Source organism: Coptis chinensis, chromosome 6 (genome assembly GCF_015680905.1).
Source record: "Coptis chinensis isolate HL-2020 chromosome 6, ASM1568090v1, whole genome shotgun sequence".
Classification (NCBI taxonomy): Eukaryota; Viridiplantae; Streptophyta; class Magnoliopsida; order Ranunculales; family Ranunculaceae; genus Coptis; species Coptis chinensis.
In genome coordinates, this window is record NC_141461.1 from 90,453,949 (window position 1) to 90,476,958 (window position 23,010).

At 35.1% G+C, this 23,010-nt stretch overlaps 1 protein-coding gene across 3 annotated transcripts; it reads left to right on the forward strand.

The window, feature by feature from the left end:
* Positions 1-153: 153 nt before the first annotated feature.
* EDD1 (glycine-tRNA ligase) lies at positions 154-21,634 on the forward strand. Of its 3 annotated transcripts, none has more exons than XM_086563903.1 (36): positions 154-699; positions 781-899; positions 1,020-1,101; positions 1,212-1,275; positions 2,936-2,990; positions 3,670-3,748; positions 3,941-4,015; positions 4,138-4,208; positions 4,631-4,747; positions 4,852-4,953; positions 6,077-6,200; positions 6,895-6,978; positions 7,991-8,077; positions 8,757-8,858; positions 9,716-9,779; positions 9,988-10,043; positions 10,227-10,298; positions 11,241-11,323; positions 12,503-12,551; positions 12,738-12,800; positions 12,880-12,969; positions 13,047-13,133; positions 13,560-13,631; positions 13,730-13,788; positions 13,886-13,979; positions 15,938-16,156; positions 16,776-16,870; positions 17,409-17,499; positions 17,643-17,747; positions 18,110-18,148; positions 18,740-18,832; positions 19,977-20,078; positions 20,343-20,424; positions 20,593-20,678; positions 20,982-21,081; positions 21,174-21,634. In XM_086563903.1, the coding sequence occupies exons 1-35, from the start codon at positions 427-429 to the stop codon at positions 21,078-21,080; spliced, it is 3,234 nt and encodes a 1,077-aa protein (XP_086420029.1). In that variant the 5' UTR covers positions 154-426; the 3' UTR covers position 21,081; positions 21,174-21,634. The 3 variants fall into 3 exon arrangements, with proteins under 3 accessions (XP_086420029.1, XP_086420030.1, XP_086420031.1); XM_086563904.1 differs by having other exon boundaries at positions 157-699; positions 18,743-18,832; XM_086563905.1 differs by lacking the exons at positions 154-699; positions 781-899; positions 1,020-1,101; positions 2,936-2,990 and having other exon boundaries at positions 1,245-1,275; positions 3,671-3,748.
* The last annotated feature ends 1,376 nt before the right edge of the window (positions 21,635-23,010 follow it).

Consider the following 23,010-nt stretch of genomic DNA (forward strand, 5'->3'; position numbering starts at 1 on the left):
ATTCAGAAATCAAAACAGCATACAAAGCAAGCATGCCTCAGACTGCCTGGCACAGAAGTCAGTTGATAATTTTCATGAATTTTTTTCTTTCATTCTTGATAGAGATGTGTGTAACGAATTCCATGTTAGTTTTTCAGGTCTTTGGCTTGTCGGATTCTCTTGAATTTCAAATTCATTGACTTCAAACACCACGAATTCAGATTATTTCTAGTCCAAATTTTGGTATTTTTAAGCAACCATCTAAAATCTCAACTGTCTTTAGCCAGTCACCGTGACAGAACACAGTTTACGCGGGAAAGAGGAAATAATTTGGGATTTATCGGTATTTCGGTATATGCCGTAAGTGACGTCACAAGCTGCTACTTACATTTGGATAGACAGATAAATAGGCAAAGGCTGCAAAGCATAGCAGAGAAGGCTAATAATATGGCGATGCTAACTTTTCCATTAGCTTTAACACTATTAAAACCACACGCACCACATTTCTCATTCATTTGTTGTTCTAAAACAACAACTAATCGCACCACTAACTATTTATACAACTCTTTTCATCATTATCGCCGTTCTTCTTCTTCTTATTCTAAACTTAGAAACATTAGAAACACACGTGGCATTTGTTCAAACACTTGTAGTGCAATTTCAGAATCTGAAACAAAAGTTACTATTCCTACTTTTCAACAAGCTATTCAACGTCTTCAGGTAACTCATTCTTTTTACTACATTTTAATTTACTTTGTGTGTTTTTGTTATTTGATTATTATTATATTATTATATATACAGGAGTATTGGGCATCTGTTGGATGTACAATAATGCAATGTAGTAACACAGAGGTTGGAGCTGGAACTATGAATCCTTTGACATTCTTGAGAGTTATGGGACCTGAACCATGGAACGTCGCGTAAGTATACAATGTTTTTTTTTTTTTTTTTTTTTTTTAATAACTACTGCATTGTCAAATAGCATTTATGTAAGTATCAGGTTTCTGAGTGTTTATGGTTGTTTATTTTTCTGGTGTAAGGTATGTTGAACCTAGCATACGGCCAGATGATAGTCGCTATGGGGAAAACCCAAATAGGCTTCAGCGTCATACTCAATTTCAGGTTAAGAATAATTCTTATGTTTGATCTATAGAACCTTTCTTGGCAGTTGTACGTAAACTACATTTTTTTTTTATTCTTATTTTAGTTTTTATGTATGGAATTTATTTCAGGTTATCTTAAAGCCAGACCCTGGAAATTCTCAAGACCTTTTTATCCGTAGTCTTTCAGCTTTAGGTATATTTCCGTTGTCATGTTCTTATGTTTTCTTGCAATTGATTTTATATCTTGTGGATACTTCTTTTTTATCATCTTGCTCTTTGCATAATTTTTTATTCTTTTTATGCTTGTGGCATGCATGATGTGAAAGTTTTTAGTGGATTGGCTTGGCTCTAATCTGAGCCACTATGACAAATCTTAGTTTGGTATAGTAGGTTGTGTCATTCACATGATTACTCTTTGATCTCTGTTACTGTTTGGTTGAAACTCAATAGATTTTTTGTAAACGAAGTGCTTCTGACAGGACAACGATAAAAAATTTCAGGCTTCCAGTTTTGTTTGTTATAATATAGTAAAGATATTGTTTTTAAATGTGGTAATACTAGCTAAAGGAATTTTTTGTTGTATGTTTTTGTTCTATGGATCAAAATTTATTAAAGTTTCGAATTTTATTACCATAGATGAAAAACTTGGATGCCGTGATAACTAGTATAACTATATTTGCAGAAAGACCAAAAGTCTGTCCGAAATTTTAGAGTGGCGTAGAGATTTTGATTTTGATTTTTAAATTCTGAAAATTCATCCATTTCTCTCATGATCTCAAAATTCTGACGCAGCATCCTTGTGGTGTTTAATCAAAAGATCCATTGTGTCCCTTATTTCATTGTTATCCTCTTCTTTGCACATCAGATATTCGTCGATCACTTCATCCAACTGATTGCATATAGTTTCGGAAAGCCTTTTCATCTTTATGTCAATCTCTGTTAACATATTGATCCGTTGCAGAAAGACAACAGTATTTTATGCTATAATTCCCAAGTTGAAATATTCGGCAATGCAACAGTTACAATCAAATCATATGCGTTAAAGAAGAAGAGATAAAAAGATTGAAGTGATTCTTAGCTGGAATTTGACTGATAAATTGGTTGTAAACTTCTTCGTTGAGGAACCTTAGCAGGAAATCTCTGTGAAAAATGAAAATTTGGGTTGCTGTAGAGACTAGAGCAGGTGCAGAAGAGAAGGAGAAAAAGGGAGTTGAAAGTATACGGTCAAGAGTTTTATCATAGTAAGGAACTAAGGATCACCAAAACCTCAAGATATCTCACCAGATTACAAATCATGTGTCTATTGTAGCCATTTATTTATTTGTTTTCAGTCTTGATGTTAAGTTGGTAGTTGTTACTTTGCTGATTGCTCCAGGAATACATGATCGGAGATGATTCATATTCATATTTATGTTTTAGACTTCTCCAATTGTGATTGTATCGGCGGTAATTTTCATATGTGGACCATTGACAAAAATGGGATTTGTTTTCAGCGTTATCAGACCACTTGAGGGAATACCGGCCAAATCTGTATATAAATAGAGTAAATAAGTTCTGAAATCATTCTGCTGAATTGCTGATAGAGAACAGTGAATGTTTAATTTTCATCTTTCCAGGTTTGGTTTTTATTTGACTTGATTATCATGAAATGCTACAAGCATGCGAGTGATGAACAATATAGGTTAATGTCAGTAGTGACAAATTAATGGTTTAAAGGTTTAATCTCAGCTGAATACTTTTATGAATCGTTCTTGTTCAAAAATCAGAAGTAAACCACCATATAAAAATGATCTTTATGTACTTCTAATGCTCTTCATCTTTCCCTAAGTTTGAAGCTTATATATGCATGACAGGTATCGATGTCAACGAACATGATATACGATTTGTGGAGGACAACTGGGAAAGTCCGTACGTTCTACTTTCCATTTGTTGTAACCTTCACGTCTTTATTTATTTTTTACGTTTTCTATTCCACTATTCTGTGGGATGGATCATGGATGAATGCCATAATGCTAAGAGAAAATGGGAAGTTTGAATTTTCACCGATGACTTGTTACAGTGGGTTAAAATTGTTAGAGCTGTTTAGGATTTTGTTTTGCTTTCTGTGTATGCCTCACACATTTTTCCTCATTTGTGTTTGTGATTGACTGTTTCTCTGTGATTGTGTACCTCTTAAAAACAAAAATTGTATCAAAGTTGTAGGCCTGATTTGAGCCTCCATATCCAGTTAGTGATAGTGGATTATTGAGTGCCTCTGGTCGTGTGCCTGACCGTGTTGTAGATTGTTGAGTCTTAAAAGCTAGGCGTTGGAGAATCGGGAGAGTCTGGTCACAGAGTAGTATGAGACATCATGATTTAACTCATCCGTCTAAATGTCTAGTAATAACTATGGGATTTTGTGTATGTGTATGTGTGGGTGTGGGTTGAAAAAGAGGTGTTTGAGTTGGGTATGTGCTACCGGTGGTTCCATTGTTTTCTGCATTATGTCCATTGTTTTGGTTGAAGGAAATATATTAGCTTATACTGCTCTTATATTAAGAATATTTTTGTGACACTTCTTTATTCTTTTTAGTTTCACACTGGCACAGGTTCTTGGTGCATGGGGGTTGGGCTGGGAGATATGGATGGATGGAATGGAGGTCACACAATTCACCTATTTTCAGCAGGTACACTTAGTGTAGTTGCATATGATTTTTTTCGTTAGTCATGTTTCATGCCTTATTATTATTCCAGCAATTAATATAATACAAGATAATGAATATCTTAATGTTTGTGTTATTCCAATATGCTGTCGATTATAATTGGATTATTCTGAAGTGGGTTATATTGTTTGTGCGATTTCTCTTGATTTATTTTAGGCCGGAAGTCTTCAGTTGCTGCCGATTTCTGTGGAAATAACTTATGGCCTTGAACGTATACTTATGCTGCTTCAGGTGAGCTTTGATTAATATCACTACCCTGCTTATGCACCTTCTATAAGAAAATATTGTTGTATCCTAAGACATTATTTTCTGTTCGGTACTCTGATACATTTTATTTAAAAATTAATTTTCAGGGGGTCGACCATTTCAAGAAAATTCAGTATGCTGATGGAATTACATATGGAGAGATTTTTATGGAGAACGAGTAAGCAAACTAATTAATGACTAATGATCTATCAATAGTTGCTGCAATCTGGTTACTTCTTTGTCTATGATATGCAACTTTTTGGTCTAGTAAAGCTAGTAGTTATTATTTGGTTGGATGTAATGTGTTTAATCCTGTTGGAATTTTCTAATGATATCTTTATGTAATCCTCTATGCTGCATACTGTGTTCGGTACTGAATTTTCTCATGTCATTCATTTTTGGTGCCTGCATGTATATATGTATGTATGTATAATTTTTTTGTTATTTTTTCTTTTATTTAATAATTCTGTAATCTTATTCCTCTGTTTTACAGAGCTACCTATTTCTGTAGAAGGGTTTCAGTCTTCTCATGCTTGCACATGGATAATACTTGTCAACTTTGAAAGGCGCAACTAATTCCGATAACCAAATTCATTGCAGGAAAGAAATGAGTGCTTATTATTTGGAACATGCCAGTGTTGATCATCTACAAAAGCACTTTGAATTTTTTGATCAAGAAGCTCGGTCCTTGCTATCACTGGGTCTTGCAATCCCTGCGTACGATTTTTTAATCTGAAATTTTTTTATCGTTCTTCTTGATATTTCTAGATTTATACTTCCATCAGTCTGTTAACATGAATGTTTACTCTCCAACGTGTTAGGTATGATCAGCTTCTGAAGACGTCTCATACTTTCAACATTTTAGATTCTAGAGGTGTCGTGGGTGTGACTGAACGAGCTCGATATTTTGGTCGGATGCGCAGGTCTGAGACTACTCTTCTAGTTTAGGTTGACACCAATTTTGACATTCCAAGAACATATATATACTTACTCATCATGTAGACATAGTATATTTGGGCAATTGCTCACTTGTTAGATTACATACTTCTCACTCATACTGAACCAAGTGATATCATAATCATGTATCTAACCACAAAATCTTCTAGCTTGTTCCCTATCTTTTGACTTGCTCCTTTTTTTGGAATGGTCTTTCCCCCCACTTATATTCTAAGGACATCTAGGCTCTCTCCGATATCAATGATAACAAAATCCACCCATCGAAATTTGGAGTGATGGGCGTCTTTCTTGGGACCTTTGCTTGAGACACTCTCTTAATGATTGGGAAACAGGAAAGTGGGCGGAATTTGGTCATTTTTTTTAACATGTTAAGCTTTGGGAGATTGAAGATAAGAGACTGTGGGCTTACAACAACATGCCAATTTAATAAACACTTCTGAAGCAAACTATGGTGGACATGAACCTTGGAATTCCGAATTGGCCGTGCACAAAATTAGGGTAGACAGTCCTTCCAAAGTTTGCTTCTTCATATTGATGCTAAAGCTTGGACAACCCTTCCTAGCGACAACCTAAGGAAAAGGAAGGTCATGGCTGATTGCTTCATTATTTGTGGTAAGAGAAGGAAAGCATCCAAAACCTTTTGAGATTGTACTTTCTGAAGGGGCATTTGAGATGTTTTCTAGTAGCTTCTGTAGTACAAACACTCATGATGGACCATTGTTAGAGATCATCCAAATTCCAAAGCTGCAAAAGTACTCATCGTTTTGCTCAATCTGCAAAATCTTGTATTAACTTTTATCTACAACATTCTCAATCACTTTACATTGCAAATAAAATTCTGCCATTAATAAAATATTGCATCCCTTTTTTTTTGTTTAACCTCCCTTTACTTGCTCAACCATACTCTGGGAATCCAGAGTTGGTGCAAATTTTCCATATGCACACAGAGAGCTTCTTTTATGTTCTAATTGCTCCTTCACTCACAAAAAGAATTTCTTCAATGATATAACTAATCCATCCCACAGATTGCTTGTGTACTTCTGTACCACCCAAGTACCCAACACATTATTTGCTTTTGTTTCTTGGCAGCTTAGCACGCCAATGTGCTCAACTTTGGGTGAAGACACGAGAGTCTCTAGGACATCCTTTGGGCATTTCTTATGAACCCAATCATCTGGTTTCCAAAGAAGTCACTAGACCAGCAACAAGAGAGGTCAGTTTTGCTTCCTGTGTACTTGTTTATTATTATCATCTGCTTCTATCTAATTTTGGTAGGGAAGTTTGGTGATGTGCATTTCATGTCTTAAAGATTTAGACCATTCATATGAGATCTCATCGTAATTAATGTTTCAAAAACGAGAAAAGAAAAATGGTGAAAGTATCTTTCTTGAAATTTCTATATCATTTCGTTGCCATATATTGGCTGAGCTTCTTTTGATGGTTTTGACAACTAATATGACACTTGCGGGATAAACTATAAGTTGATTGTTGATTTGGTAATGAAATCCATGTACTGCAATTTGACTGACTCTGTTATTTCGTGGGAATATTGTTTGTGAGAATTGAGAATGAAGTTGGTGAACTTCCCAGTGCATAGCCACGGAGATATGCAGAAAGTTCATTGGAACAAAGCTGCTTGAATGGTCTTCTGAGAGTACTATTATTAATTTATTAGTAATAAATTTCGTAGAAAAAAGAAAAAGAAGCTCTGTTCTAAGTAGAAGGAATCACCTAGTTAAAAAATTTAGTCAAAATATGAGTACCCTTTATTGGAGAAGCCTTACATTCAGCTCTTGGAAAGAAGAAAATTATATGCCCTTTTGTCATTCATAGTGTCTTGCAACTCCTATTACTTCTTACTTCATTATGCTGAATAATTTAAAATTTTAAATGAAATCAATCTACAGGGGTCAGAGGTTCCTAGGCTATTTGTTCTCGAAGTTGGAACAGAAGAGATGCCGCCTCAAGATGTAATCAGTGCGAGCCAGCAGGTACAGTTTTTTGGACTGTCTTTAAGTAAACTAATGGCTAAAAATTAGTATTAGGTTGGGTTTCAACTTTTTGGTTTCAATGGTGCGCGTGTCTATCGTGCCAAAGCACACTTGTCTTGCTTGAGTATCTGCATCTGCATCTGCCTTCATTTGAAAAAGTATAGCAGATGGATCTTGAACTTCAAGTGAGGGGGAAATGAGGATTGTCCTGGTCAATAGTACAGATAGCAAAACAAAAGTATTGATTGTGAACTCAGAAGGGGGTAAACTGTTGGGCTGTTAAGATCTGGCAGCTGTTGTTTTAGTAAAAAAATTGAGTTTCTGGATCTTGATGCAAGAGATAGTACTCTCTGTTAGTTAAAATATGAATAGAAAAGATGTTTTGTACAGAAAAAGGGTGATCCCCCACGGCCAGGCACACCATTTCTAGGCGATGAGCCTAGGTTACTTGGCTACTTTTTCCATTTGTAACAAAAAGGGGTATTTTATCCCTATATCTTGTATTCTCTCGGTCTCACAAGTTGCGAGAGAATTAGATTTATGTCCCATTGTCTCGACTCTTGGGTTATTTTATCTCAGTAGCAGTCGCATCAGAGGTTCACTATTTATCAGTGGAGTTCATATCAATTTGAGGGTAGCCAATGTTTATGAACCTTTTTTTTTATCAATAAAAGGTATAAATTACAATCCTCACTAGATACCTCATTTACAATAATTAACTTACAAGACTAGACTATCCTAATCCCAATGTTTATGAACTAACAATATCTTTTAGTACTTAAAGTGGTCTAAGGCTATTAAAAAGTTTAGGGCTTGTCCTTTCTGAGGGTTTCACATTAGATAGGATCATTAATTGTGTTTGGATATGGGGTGGACTGGTGTTTTATTTTTCTCTGGATGTATTGTTTTTGCTCTTGGCCTCCTTGGTCTATTTTGTTTTTATTAATCTAATTTCATTTTACCGATAAATAAATTAGAGAAAAATTATTCTTTAAAAATGTTTTTGCCGCAGCTTAAAGAGTCGATCACACAGTTGCTAGAAAAACAAAGGTTGGTCCATGGAGAAGTGTTTGCAAGTGGTACCCCTCGCCGACTGGTGGTATATACCTTGATCTTTCTCTCCATCTCCTTCGTGTAGCATTTTCTTTGTCTCTTTTAAATTTTTTCTAGCATTGTAAATGTAGCAATGCTGAGTTTAAATTTGATTAAAACATATCTTCATTATTGTCTCTCTTTGTTGAATATTCTCACAGAATGTTGTTGATTGCATGTTATGAGAAAAGATAACAATGCTATAGAGACGAAGCATATTTCATTCTGTCATGTTTTTTCTAATGTAGTGATGTACTGATCTCAGGGTTTGTGTCATGGTATGATCACTTTAATACACTGTATAGGCTGATTCGAACCCTCCACATGACTATATGACTACATGCTATTTACTGAGTATCATTCAATGTTTGTCTGAGAACTGCAACTATGTATTCTTTATTTTTTTTTGGATCCATAAAACCTATATATTGATGTAACTTGTTAAAATTACATCGTAGTTAGCACTTACTAGGTAGCTGATTTGGAGATATGGGGAAGAGCCGAAAAGGAGGAAAAGTTTGTTCCTCTTTTAACAATTTATTTAAAAAAACTATGTTGGAATAGGATAGTTAGCCTATTGTTCTGAAGACGTTTCATTGTTTCTTATTTTCTTGTAGTGTTTGTACAAGCATTATTTCCAATTTATGTTTCTGACTGTGATTAAGCATGTGTAATATCCCTTGTAGGTTCTTGTTGAGGGGCTTTTTTCTAAGCAGACTGAGAATGAGACTGAAGTTCGAGGACCTCCAGTGGCAAAGGCATTTGACCTTGAAGGAAATCCCACTAAGGTTTGTGTTTGCAAGTTTCTCATTTAAGATTTTTGGTGCTTGGCATATTATTTTCTAATCTGCAGTATAATCTTCTTTGTATGCTCTTAATTTTGAGGCACGTCCTTTTAACTTACATGTCTGCTTTTTTTTATTATTGGTGGAGCATGTTAGGCTTAATTGTTCTGTTTTCATGTCATTCAGCAGTCATATATTTTCTAAGATGTTGTATGAAGGAAATAGCAGTGTCAGGGACAAGGAAGTCCATCTTTTGGTGAGTAATGGAAGGGGATAGAGAGTCTATGGAGATGTTCTGTGGGCTACTGGTCGAGACTTGGGTGATTGGTCTCAACGTCTTGGGTTCAATCCCCACCTTCTCCGGGGAAAATGGGGATTTAAGTGGATTAGGGAGTAAAAATCCTAACTATCATAACAAAAGATAGAGAGTCTACTGAGGACAGAAGGTATCATGAAGTATACTGAGGTGACAGGAATTGGGTGGGTTGCTGTTTTAACCAATTGATGGCAGTTGTGGAATCTGTGTGGCCTATGGGTGTTTTCTGTTTTCTTATTGTTATGTTATAGCTTTTTTGTATGTTGCTGTATATATATGTGTTTGTCTTGTAGATTTTCTATTAATTATTTTCGCTTTTTTGGTTTGCTTTGATCATTGATCATATCGGCGTGGAGGGCTAGTGTAGATAGTATCTCACTACTTGCATAGTTATGCTAGTTTTGATGTATTTGGTGAACCTGATTATATTTATACAAGTACCTTCTAAGCTAGTGGTTTTGTTGTAAAGCTTAGCAGGGATATTACTGAAATTTGATTAAGGTATTGTCTGTTTGCTTAAAACTGTTTTTTAAATCATTTTCAGGCTGCAGAAGGGTTTTGCCGAAAATATAATACCTCAATGGATTCTATGTTCAAAAAGGTTGATGGTGAGTTAATTCAGATGCACTGATAAACTTTTCTGTTGCATATTGTGCTTTAGTATTTGCATGTTTTTGCTATCCGTTAGTAATATAGCCCAGTAGTCTACCAGTGGCGATTTAGTGCACTTTCTTTGATAGGTTATACTTTCTTGTTTGATATAATTAACATTTCAGGCACGCCCCTTTAGAATATTTTTTTCTTTTCTTATTGCAGGGAAGACGGAGTATGTCTATCTTCATGTGAAAGAATCTGTACAACTTGCTTTGGAGGTGTGAACTCAATGCGTTTCCTTGTTCGTGTTTGTCAGTTTGTGTCAGACTGCACTTTCTATACTATACAAGTTAAAATATCTAGGCTTGGTTTATTGATCTATTTGAGATGTGATTTCGTCTTAGTTTTGTTCTTACATAGTTCATTAAACTATCCCTGATTTTGTTTCTATCTGTTGGTAGGTTTTAGCTGAAGATTTGCCTGCTACAATTGGTAAAATTTCATTCCCAAAGTCCATGCGATGGAATTCTGAGGTAAATTACAAGCCATCTTTAAAATTTAAAGTTTTACGGTTAGCTAAATCTTCATGGAATTTTTAATAGTCTATTATTTGTCTCCTACTAGATTATGTTATTGGTTTACATGAATGACGAAAAAAATCTCATTATAGTGAACAATGTAAGGTGCAATTGCTAAAAACACCAAAAAGGGGAAAACATATATCAATATGCTAAAGACACCAAAACGCCAGTCCTTGATGATTAGAATTAAATGTACAACATATCACTTAGATAGCACTTGGCATTGATAATTGTTTTGCTTTTCTCATGTCCTTTCTAATTGCAGCTCTACTAGACTTAAAAAGTATCCTGGGTAAGGAGTGGACCCCTTCTTTTTCCTGCCTTCTCTTTATGAGTGCTTATAATTGTTGTCCTCATGAAGCTCAAAGTGAACCTATCTTGGGAGGTTGGGCCCAAGGTCTTCCGTTTGATTCCCACTTTCACCAAGGAAAGGGAACTTAAGGGATTATAAGTTGAAGTCTTAACTATAAAAACATTTTTTTTTATTCACCCGTTTAAGTTATATGGTTGGTGGAGCATATTTCAAAGGAGATTGTATTGGAGGGGGAATTAGTATGGAGGTCTTCAACCAAGAGGAAGACAATTGGTGTTAAAGAAATCTACATAGGTTGGGTAGCAGGAAAGTTCAAGGAACTCTCTTTCTTAGGACATTGCATTTAATTGGAACTCCTGTTATGTATGGTTGGGGTGGGATTTATGTACTGAACCTTCCACATTGTCTTGCCAAGTGGATATATCTTCTATTCTAGATTTTTCAACTTGTTCTTCGGATAACGTTTACCTTGTTTGATCAGGAGAGTTTTCAATTTTCAGTTTGTGTGTCATATGCTTTACTGCTGATAGACCCGTTAAAAGAACTATCTGCTTTTAACTTTTTTCATGTATTGTTTGTAGGTCATGTTTACCAGGCCTATTCGTTGGGTCTTGGCCCTCCATGGTGATGTTGTTGTGCCATTCACGTTTGCAGGAGTTCTGAGGTAGCTACAGATACTTGTCTGGATTATACTTGGCTATAATTTCTGTAGAAAGGAAAGTTTAGATCAGTTTTAACTCCATTCACTTAATTATGCATTTCAAATTGTTCATGTGTTTTGGGTACATAACTAACTAACAACTACCAATCAAGACAGGTTGGGGTCTGCCTAACACCTAACAGTTTCAAAAATTAAAAATTAAAATAACAATGCATTTTTTTTTATTTGATATAATTCAAATGTCCCATCACTTTCAGAATTTGGGTACTATTCTATGTATCTTTCAATATTGCTTGGGTGTCATCATCAAATATCAAGGAGGCCTTGGGCAAGAGTGTTATCGTGATGGTTCCACTCTCTAGCATTGCCAAATGGCTAGCCGATCATCTACCAAATGCCATTGTATGGAAACTATGGAAAGAAAGGAACACGAGGATTTTTTAACAAAAAGAAAGGGAGTTGCATAAGTTGGTAGGGGAAATAAAAAAAAAAAATGTGATTGGGGATGTGCTACTCCATTGTTTATGGGTGTAACATTTGTTGATTTCATGTGTAATTGGGATTGGCTAGTGAGATGAGCGAGCTTTGTAATTGCGTAATTGGGGTCTTGGGGAGTTTCAGTGTGGTCGAGTAGCTCCTTAGACTTTTGAACATTGTAAACATTATTGTCTTTCTATGAATACAATTGAATTTTACTGAGAAAAAATAATAAAAATTCACCTATAATTACGAAATAGTTCATTGACAAGTTCCTTCATCCTAAATTTAAGCTGTTTCTGGTTTAGAAATTTTAAAATATGCAACAACTTTCATTCGTAAATTTGCATATGTTTGAAGATTTCTGTACCGATCATAATTCTCAAAATGTTGGTTTCACAGGTTTTTTTTCTGCCTTATGTAATAAACATGTTTGTACGTATTAAACACAGTTGCTTGACCATTTAAGAAGACCATTGTAACAGTGTGTTGGCATGTTTAACACATGGGTTGAAAACCCTGCTTGACTCCCCCAATCATTTAAAAACGTTGCCATGAGCACATAACTTATATTAATATGTTTTGTTCTTATGGTGGTGTAACATTGCCACATTGACAGGTCTGAATTTGCATTTGTAGATATCTTTAATAAGCTAAACTTTGCCATAAATGTAACTTACCTCAATTTTTTATATGATGATGTAGTGGGAACATGTCTTGTGGTCTCCGTAATACTCCTTCAGCTACTATTAAGGTAGATGCTTGCATTTGTATCATTTTATTTGTATGGATTTGTATTCATTTCTTTAAACGTTGGTTTTTTGTTTCATCTTTATATTCCAGTTGTTATTTTACAATGTATTGAGACTGTCTATGAGACATTTTTCTTTTCTACTTCAAATTTCAGTGAGCTTCTTTACGAATCTACACAATTTTCCAGGTAGAACATGCAGAAGATTATGTTAGGGTAATGGAGAAAGTAGGAATTTCAATAAATATTGAGGTATGCTAAAAGTGTAAGTTTAATTTATACCTTTCACTTCAATCATGTCAGATATTCTGAAGTTGCTTTTGACACACAGGACCGCAAGAAAAACATATTGGATGCTTCGAATTCTCTAGCAAAAAGTGTTGGCGGTCATCTTGTTAATCATAGTACCTTAATTGAAGAGGTAGGTGTTATTTTCCCCTTCCACATGATTTTGTTTGTTTATAAGCAAGAGTTGAAGTTCTAATACATGCGATGTAGGTTGTAAATCTTGTTGAATCACCTATTCCAATACTTGGAGAGTTCAATGAATCATTCTTAGAGCTCCCTGAAGATCTGTTAATAATGGTAAGCTATGTAACCTTTTAGAAGATGTGATGATGTTTCTATTCGTACTATTAAATCTGCATTCCATTCAGCAGTTATTTTTCTCTCTAGCAATTTTAAAAAATCATCATTGTAACACCCTGAGCTTTGTACATGAAATGCCTGCAGTTAAAATATATAATCTTCCTTTGGCAGGGGATAAACACATGCTTGAATGATCTATTTAACTGTTTTCTTTACTCTAATAAAGAGTAAAATTATATTATTGCTAATGAAGAAGAAAGTTTAGAGAGAAAAGAGAATACAGCTTAATTAGTTTCGGCCTTCTCTCACACTACTTATATAGGAAAATAGTCTGTTTACAATATGGAAAACCTCACATAGAACTCTAACATAAATTATATATCCAATCTTGAGCTGATGTGATAATTTCTAATCTACCTGCAGGTTATGCAAAAGCACCAGAAGTATTTTTCCATAAGAGATGATGATGGGAGGCTATTACCGTATTTCATTGCTGTGAGGATGCTCAATTGAGCTTATCTTTAGCTCTTTAAAATATTGGCTACATATAATGTTTCACTTGTGGAATATTGACTTGCGTATTTATTCTTTAGGTAGCAAATGGAATGATCAATCCGACAGTAGTAAGAAAAGGGAATGAAGCTGTCCTCAGGTTTAGATGTTGAGCATGCTTTAATTTTCTTGTTTGTACATGGGAAAGGGAAGCAGTGCAGCACTTGCCTCTAATGTGCTGTTTTAAATTAGTGCAGAGCTCGCTATGAGGATGCCAAATTTTTTTATGAAATGGACCTCCGCAAAAATTTCTACGACTTCAGAAGCCATCTGAAAGGGGTTCTGTTCCATGTAAGCCTTTTTCATCTTAAACCTTGATAATCCTTTGGAGACAATATTTTAGTGTTCACCTAGCTCGAACCACAAACCAATCATTGTTTAGTTTGGTTTTGTGTAGTCTGTAGACATGGATGATGACTGACTTGGCCAATCCAGACATCCAATTAATTGACAATTTGCCATGACTGCAGATTGACTCATGGAATGGCGCTATTGTCCTGTTCGTGTCTTAATTTCATTATAGTGTGTAATTTCTGGATTTTCTTTTTGAATAATGAATAATATCTTTGTGTTAAAAACCAGCAAACATACCAATGTAAATGTGACTTATAACATGAGTGAATCAAGATAGTTTGTCCTAAACTATGAAGCACCGATACGTCCCTAAGGGTGAAGTATCCGTGTCCGACACGGATACTCCCCGATACGCGTCCGATACATATCGGATACGCGATTTGGAGTATCCGATTTTATAATTAATTTTTTAATTTCCGACACGCGGGGACAATAATCTCACACATACAAGAAATTTTTTTGGAACTTCAAAAAAAAAAAAAGTGAAATAAAATCCAAGTTAAGAAGAGATGCAATAGAAGAAAGATGAAGTGAATCCAAGTTATACATGTAAGTTGCTGCTTAATTTGTTTGAATTGGTCATTTTATGAAATAAAATTTCCATTTTAATTTGAATTTGGTGAAAAATGCTCAATTATATAATATTTATATATATATTATTCAAACGTGTCCATGACGTATCCATGTCCTATATTTTTTAAAAATCCGTGTCCGTGTATCCGTGTCGTGTCGTATCCGTGCTTCCTAGGTCCTAAACATTTGAATTTCAATGAGATTCATGTACGGTACTATTGTCTCTATGTAGTAAATATCTCATGTTGGATAGACATGTTCAGTTTTTATTTGGGCACAAAACTGATTAAAGGGAATCCTACAGTTGTACTGTTTGTATTACTCTATTGTCTCTTCACATTTAGTAATACCCCTTGACAAAGCTTAGTTTTGGTTGACCTCAATTTGAGGTCTAAAGTATATCTGTGTGACACCCCTTGACCAATCATACAAGGATTTCATGGTTTCCACTAAGACTCTTTTGCATCTCCTCAGTCTTGTCCTCGAACATTCTCCGATTATGTTCGTTCCAAAGTCCCCACACTGTTGACTTGTGAGGATGCTTTGCTTTGTTTATTCTTTGGTGAAAGAGCATGTAGAATGGTGTCTCCCACTGGGTATCCCTAATGTTATCTGAAGGAGTCCTAGGCTTGTAGAAAGAAGAGAACAATTCCCACACACGATTAGCTAACAGACATTTGGCAAGAATGTGGTCTACATTCTCCCAACCATGCTGCAAGAAGAGCATTCATTGGCAATATCCAATAACTCTTGCATTGAGCCTTGTCAATGGTTTCTATACACCTAAGATAGCCCATCCCAGGAAAAAAGCAACTCTAAAAGGAATAGATGACACCCATATTCTTCTATGTCTAAAGTTTGCAATAATCTCGTTATCATCTAGCATCTTTCCAGCTTGTTGCTTTGCTAGCATCTAGCAACTCCTCTAAAGTGGAACTCCTTCATACTACCTCTAATGTTCATTCTTAAGTATCACATGCGAGGGGCTCTTTTGTGAATAAAAATGTATCTCTTTTGTTCGCACTCACTAGTGGTCAAATTCAATAGGCTACAGGAGCTTCAAAAATAAGTACTATAAAGTAGTCAAAGAAACAGTGTGCTGATACAAGATTTCCCCTCATTAAAACTAAAAACATAAGCATGTCCAAAGTGAAACTTGGAACTATTACCAGTAATTGAAAGTTTCAGAACCTAGGAAGCAAGCTTATCAAAGCATCTGGTGTGTTTTGATTTCATGGCCTACAATAAAGTGTCAATCTGTTTTTTTTTGGTCATTTTATATTGAATTCTATATCTTGATGACATTAATGTGGGAAAAACAGGAGAAGCTAGGAACAATGCTGGATAAGATGACGCGTGTTCAAAATACTGTTACAAAATTAAGCCTGGCCTTTGGACTAAATAAAGATCAGCTCCAAGTTGTCCAAGGTGCTGCCATGCTAGCTATGGCTGATCTTTCCACTGCTGTTGTTACTGAATTCACTTCTCTTTCTGGAATAATGGCACGTCATTATGCATTGAAGGATGGTTATTCTGAGCAGGTTGTTTATAACTTGCTGTTGCACTCCGGGCTATGCATATAATTCTGCATTTTTATTTTTTTTATTATATTTTCTTAATTTCGATTCACTATACATAAGTGGTCCTGACTTGATTAGGAGATTAGGGTGGCTAATAACTTCTTTAATTATTTAAAATTGATCATGGTCATTTTAAGGCCTTTATTCGTATGTTAGAGATAATCCTCTCACTAAATTGTATCATGACTCAAACTTGAACAAGTCTACATCATTAATTTAAAGTATTTACTTGTCATAATAAAAATAAAAGTACTACATTAAGAATATATATAAGCAACTTTACCTCGAGCTGCATGAGATTTACTTTGACTACAAGAGAGTATAGACTAAAGTGAGAATCCTATCGTGGTCCAGTTTTTGATGCAGAAGAGTCTGGATGCCCTGACTTCCATTTTCATGGTAACTGCATTTGATGAGTTCTATGACAGTAACTAGAACATGGATATAATATTAGATCTGCTATATTTCATTTAAGAGGTTTTCCTAATTCTATGTCTTTGAATGGGTTATAGCTATTGTCTCTATTACTTTAATTGAACTTGACAATGGGTCTTTCTTCTGTTGCATTTTTGTACGACAGATTGCGGAGGCCCTGTTTGAAATCATGCTTCCTAGATTTTCTGGGGATATACTTCCAAAAACTGATCCTGGGATAGTCTTAGCAATAGCTGACAGGTCAACTCCACCTAAAGTTTCACTTTTCTTTTGCTTTTGTAATCAGCTTACTTGAGATTTATTTACTTCACCCTTTATATGAACCACCCCAGATTGGTTTATATATTTTGAGCCCCAAATTTATGTTTAGCTGCTCATTAGAGGTTATTTACGCTAGGTCATGTTTAGAGTTACTTTAAGGTATTTTTTGGGAAGTGTTTACTATTTTACTCTAGGTCATCTGAAAAACATATAAAAATAGCTGCACTATTCTGGTCAGAACTTATGATTGCATGTGTATGTACACTCACCAAATTATGTGTTTGTGATTCTTTCTCACTGCTTAAAAAATTTACGTTCTAGTTTTCAGGGTAAGAAGACACCCACAACAAACTCTGTTTCTATTCTGAGATATCATGTAGAGTATATTTTTTCTACTAAGTTACCTATAATTTATTTGCTCCCACTTTTATTCCCTACTGCCATTAAACTTCTGTTAGGATGAAAAAGTTGTGCTGGTGATGTTCTTAACGGTCGAATTCTCTTGTGTGATCTGCAGACTAGATACTCTAGTAGGTTTATTCGGAGTCGGTTGCCAACCTACTTCTACTAATGACCCACTCGGCCTGCGAAGAATCTCCTATGGTCTTGTAAGCTTGTTGCTTTTTTCTACATATATCTTGAGAGTACAAATAAGTTTTGTTTCACCGACTTTCCTAGAGCACATTATATTCGTTTTAAATGTCTAAACTGATTAAAATGAAATTTCTAATGTTGATTTTGTTTGTATCAGGTTCAAATATTGGTAGAAAATGACAAGAACCTGGATATACGGAGTTCTTTAGAAGTTGCTGCAGAAGTTCAACCCATTCAAGTAGATCACACTGTTGTAGATAATGTGAGTTTTAGCTCCATTGGTTTATGTGGAAGGAATCTATGCACATGAGAATAGATTACATATTAGTGGTCATCCATTAAAAATTAAGATATAATGAGATATTCATGCATTTGATCTCCATTTTAGCGTACTCAAGAACGTATCAGTTCAGATAAATCATAAATATGGTAAATTTGGTTAAACCCCCGCCCCCTCCCCCCCCCCGTGGGTGGGCACTCATATTTCTCAGAAACCTGTCTTACCACTAAGTAGTTACGATTGTGATAGCTGGTTACCATATATCGACAGCTGCTACATTTTTATTTTTATTTATTTTTGTTTAGTACTCTGTATGATAGATATAAACATAATGTATTTTTCAGGTTCACCAATTTGTTACGCGGAGACTTGAGCAGTACCTGGTATGTTTTAGTTCCTCATGAAGCATATGTATCATGGTTTATAATTAATGAGAAAATGTGTTATGACCGTCCTGTATAAAATTAGCAGTATAAACTTTTCTTAATTGCAAATTTCAATTTCTACATGATTTAGTTGATTCTAAAAGGAAAAAGAATCCCCTAGTTCTTCTGTGTCTGTTTCTGTTATAAAGTAGGTTTCAAATTTCATGTCAAATGTTGCTTGTTCTTCTTGATTTCACAAAATTAAAAACTGTTTTGTTCCCGAATGGTAAAACTTTGTTTGGTACTAATGGTTCAAAATTGCTAGTTGAATAACTCATTTCCAGACAAGGTATATTCATGCATCTGATAAAATATGCAGATCATGGAAGTGTTTTCTAACCTGGTTTAAAGAAAAAAAAAGTATTTTTTTAGCCCATACACTTCTTAAGAATGCCTATCTTTTATGTAATTTCCTTTTCAAACTTAACGGACCTATTACCCTTGGAAATCTTCTGTATCTTTTACATGATTTATTATTCTTTGTAGTTTATTGTGACTATGTTACACAAAGGTGTATAAAGTCAGTGACTATTGTTTTTATTCCACTAGCAGGTGGACAAGGGTATAAGTCCTGAAGTTGTTCGTTCCATCCTTTTAGAGCGTTCAAATTTTCCCTGTCTGGCTACGAAATCTGCCATTAAAGTAAGTGATTGAAAACATTCTGTGGTATCATATTTCATTGTCTTACTTGCAAATTAAACTGTGGAAGGTACTCAGCTGTTTGACTTTGGCTTACTAGGAAGTTACTTCTTGATCTTGTTAAGATAAATTTAGCAGTAGTCAACTTAACTTTTGAAACTATGGGGCTGAGGTCAACTTAACTTTTGAAACTATGGGGCTGAGGTCCTCTGTGTTTGCTTTTTTGGTCGTTGTAAGCCTGTAGGGGTCCGTCAATGCCATTCTGAAATACAGGAATGCTAGTTTTTTGCCTTTTCTAATTCTCAATATTTGTTTCCTTTAATCTTTGTCTCTGAAATGTAAAGGTGGCTGTGGCAATCAGCCCTACCTTATCCAATTTGATCACATACAGGACACTTTTTTTTTTATGTGTAAAATTCAATTAATTAATATGACAACGTTATAGGATTACAATAAATAGGCCACGTAGCAAGGACCTATGCAATGCCCAAGAAGATCCCCTTGACCCAGTAACAAGCCCTTTTATAGTACAAATGTGTCCCGGTTACAAATAAAGTCTTGGCAGGTCACCTTTTTGAAACATGGATTATCACATGCCCAATCATGTAACCCTTCTTTGATCCCTTCCAGTCTTCCACAACCTTGTGAACGCCTTTTTCTAGTTGTTGACTGTCCTTCTCTTCTTCCACATGTTCCAATTATTATCTCCTTTTTTGCATTGTTTCCATCTCTTTTTTTCATTATTTAATGTTATTTTTTATTTCTGATTGAGAAAAGCTTATTGAAAGCACAAAAGTTTTAAGATAAACATCCTAAAGGAAGGTGTAACTTAGGGCTTGTGTTCCAGGCTGTATATTTCAATACCTTTGTTGGATAGGATCAACTCTATTATTTTTCTGTTCTGTTTCTTGTATCATGTTGTATCAGCTCAATCTCTAGTTAGTTGGTTTCTCTTTATTGCTTCTCTTTATTATTATCTTCATTATTGTTTCTCTTTCTTTTTGGTTTATTCACCCAATATTTTGGTCGGTGTTACCTTTTGTTTGTGCTTTTCATATGTAAAGCTTTCTAAACATCAAAAGGAATTGTATATTTAGAACAAATTCATGTAAACATTGTTATCTTGGCAATTTGTTCTTTTTACTAGATGGAGGCCCTATCCAGAGGTGAACTTTTTCCAAAGGTTGTTGAAGCATATTCTCGGCCTACAAGGATTATCCGTGGGAAGAGTCTTAATGCCAATGTGGAGGTACTTTTCTTTTCTCTTCAGATGGAATACTTTCTCCTGAACAAAGTGCCGAATATGAGCAAACCAAAAAATATTGTTATATATGAAATTACTTTGGCTGAGAATTATGACTTTTCATCACAAAGGATTACTTGACAAGCTCTTTGTACCCAAGTCCAGTCCATATCTCATAAATTTAGTATGAAATCTGTAGTCAACATCAACATCTATTCCACCACAAATGATGTGTACAGTTAAATATGTCTCATGTAATGATCTTTTCAGGTAAGTGAAGCTGTCTTTGAAACATGTGAAGAGAGAGATCTATGGAGTGCTTTCCTGGAAGTAAAAAACAAAGTTCACCCTGGTACTTATGTTTCATTGGTTGTACACATGTTGCTTAAGTTCAATTCTCCTATCCTGTTATGTTACAAAGTTTCTTTTTATGTTGAATGTCATTATTAGGTTTTTTGTTACGACTTCCGTTGATGTGTTGTCAATTGTGACCAATACTTTATTTGTATGTTCTTTTTAGGTATTGAGGTTGATGATTTTGTTGAAGCGTCATCTCAACTACTACAACCACTTGACAGTTTCTTTAATCATGTTTTTGTGATGGTGGTATGATCTTTCTCCTTATATTGGATATTTAACTATGTTGGACATAGTTTAAGGCAACTTGATTCATGGCTGGTGGCTGAACCGTTCAACTTTTCTAAATCTGTTGTGATATGAACTTCTATTATGTCATATATTCAGTCTAGTGCTAGTTATTTGTCTTTTGTGTCTGGATAACGGAAATATGCTTCTTGATTTTTTTCCAAATTTAACTTGCAATCCTTTTCCTCATGTTTAATGGACATTCAGAATATTGCACTTATATATGTAAGAGAATCACCCAAGCGTTATTTTCCTGAAATGTAGGAGGATGAAAGAGTTAGAATGAACAGGCTTGCTTTACTGAAGAATATTGCAGATCTTCCCAAAGGGATAGCGGACCTCTCCGTTCTGCCAGGGTTTTAAGGTTTTACATTTTCACCCTCATAATTAGTTATTCAGTATGGTCATGTCAAATAATAATAATTATTCCCTCCCCATTTCTTTGACGATGTGCAGGTGCATCTGGCCTTTTTAGCAATTTTGGCTATGACAATTCAGGTGGAGAGTGATAGACCATGGCTCGTTTGGGACATCTGCTGACAAATATCGCTTGTGAATTCATGCAGCATCAATAAAATAGAATTTTTAGTGCCAATTTTCTGTAACAACATTAGGGATGCATACGTGAAGATTAACCCCTGCTAATGTTCGGTGTGCTCAGTTCAGAGAAATTTGTTATCGGTGGTCAATTACAACTCATTATCCGTACAATGGCCAACATTGTGTTCTTGTAGATACTGTATTTTAGCATCTTAAACCAAGTACTTATTGTAAGCAATTGTAAGTGAGGTATTTGTAGTTTTTCTGGTACATGTTTCAGATAACTGTTAATTTCTTTGATTAAACTTGTACCTAACTATTTTATGATAATTGAGAACAAATTGCTTTAAGTGTATATATGGTTGAAATGTTGAATACTTGAATTCATTTTCAGCAGGACCATTGTATTTAGCATTTAAACTTTCGTCCAATACATCTATAGCATCGTAGTATGGACTGAACACATGCATAGCATATACAAGAATAACTGTTTAACCAATTCAATTATAATTGAGAACAATAGCTAGCAACTGATTTGCTGCAAAGTGAAAGCCACTTGGATCCTCCATGGGAAATCCTGGGAATGGAGGTAGTGGTCTGGAATAGCGAAAACGAGGTAGTGGGAGTCTTAACCATTGGGCTTGGGGTTGTATCCAACTATGAGGCAGAGTGCATTGCAATTGTTCTTGCTTCTGAAACTGCAGTAAAGTCAAGGCTAGATGAGAATATTGATTGAATCAGACTCTGGTGCGGGTGTACTTGCCTTCAAAGGGAACAAAGCACCTTGGCACTGGAGACAAAGATGGATAAGGGCATCCAAACAACTTCAAGAGGTGCACATCACACACCTTCAGAGCAGTACACTTTGCTGCCAATGCTGCTGCTAACAATGGCGCACAATTGGCTGAAGATGCAATCCTAAGCTATTGTACTAGACCCGACTTTGTGGGATCTCTTGGAATGCCCACGTAGAACCTACTTTAGGTCTACCTATATGTTCCGCCTTCTGCCATGTTCTTGTAAAGGGCTCTTCCGTAGTCTCTGACTCTCTGTTTAGTTCTTTTCTCATTAATAAAATTTACCTCGAGTGCAAAAAAGAAAAGAAAGCCTTTGAACCATCCAATTAAACTTTTTCATATGGATTTCATTGTGGTTATTAATTAAACTCGTAGTTTTTTTTTGTGTTTTAGGTTTCGATACATAAATAGGAATTGGGCTTTGAAAAATGTGGTACGGGTCCTCTTCCCTGTTATATATTTGCATGGTGCTCTAGCCGAAGTGCCTTTCATGGGTGTTATTGGTCTCCACTCATGGGAAATTGGGAGGGTTCTAGGGATATATTTTTAAAAAACACGTAAAGAAACTCAAACTCAAAGTCCTTAGGAAATTTATAAGTTTTAGATTAACCTAATTTTTTGTAGATATGATCTCTTAACTACTTTAAACATTGTCACAACAAATTATTCAAATCCGAAACTTGTAATCCCATCAAATGTAATCGACAAATTGTTAAGAATTGTAGACCATTCATTTTTCACGATTCTTAATACTATATTTGGCAAGTTTAGAAATCAACATAATGTATGATAAGTAAGAACACTTACTAGAGTATGAGCAGTGATTGTTCATATCTGTTTAGGGTATGAACAATGAGCTATGAACATTCATTGTTCATATGAACAATTATTATTCATATCTATTTGGGGTATGAACAATCAATATCCATATCTCAATATAATGTATGATCAGTAAG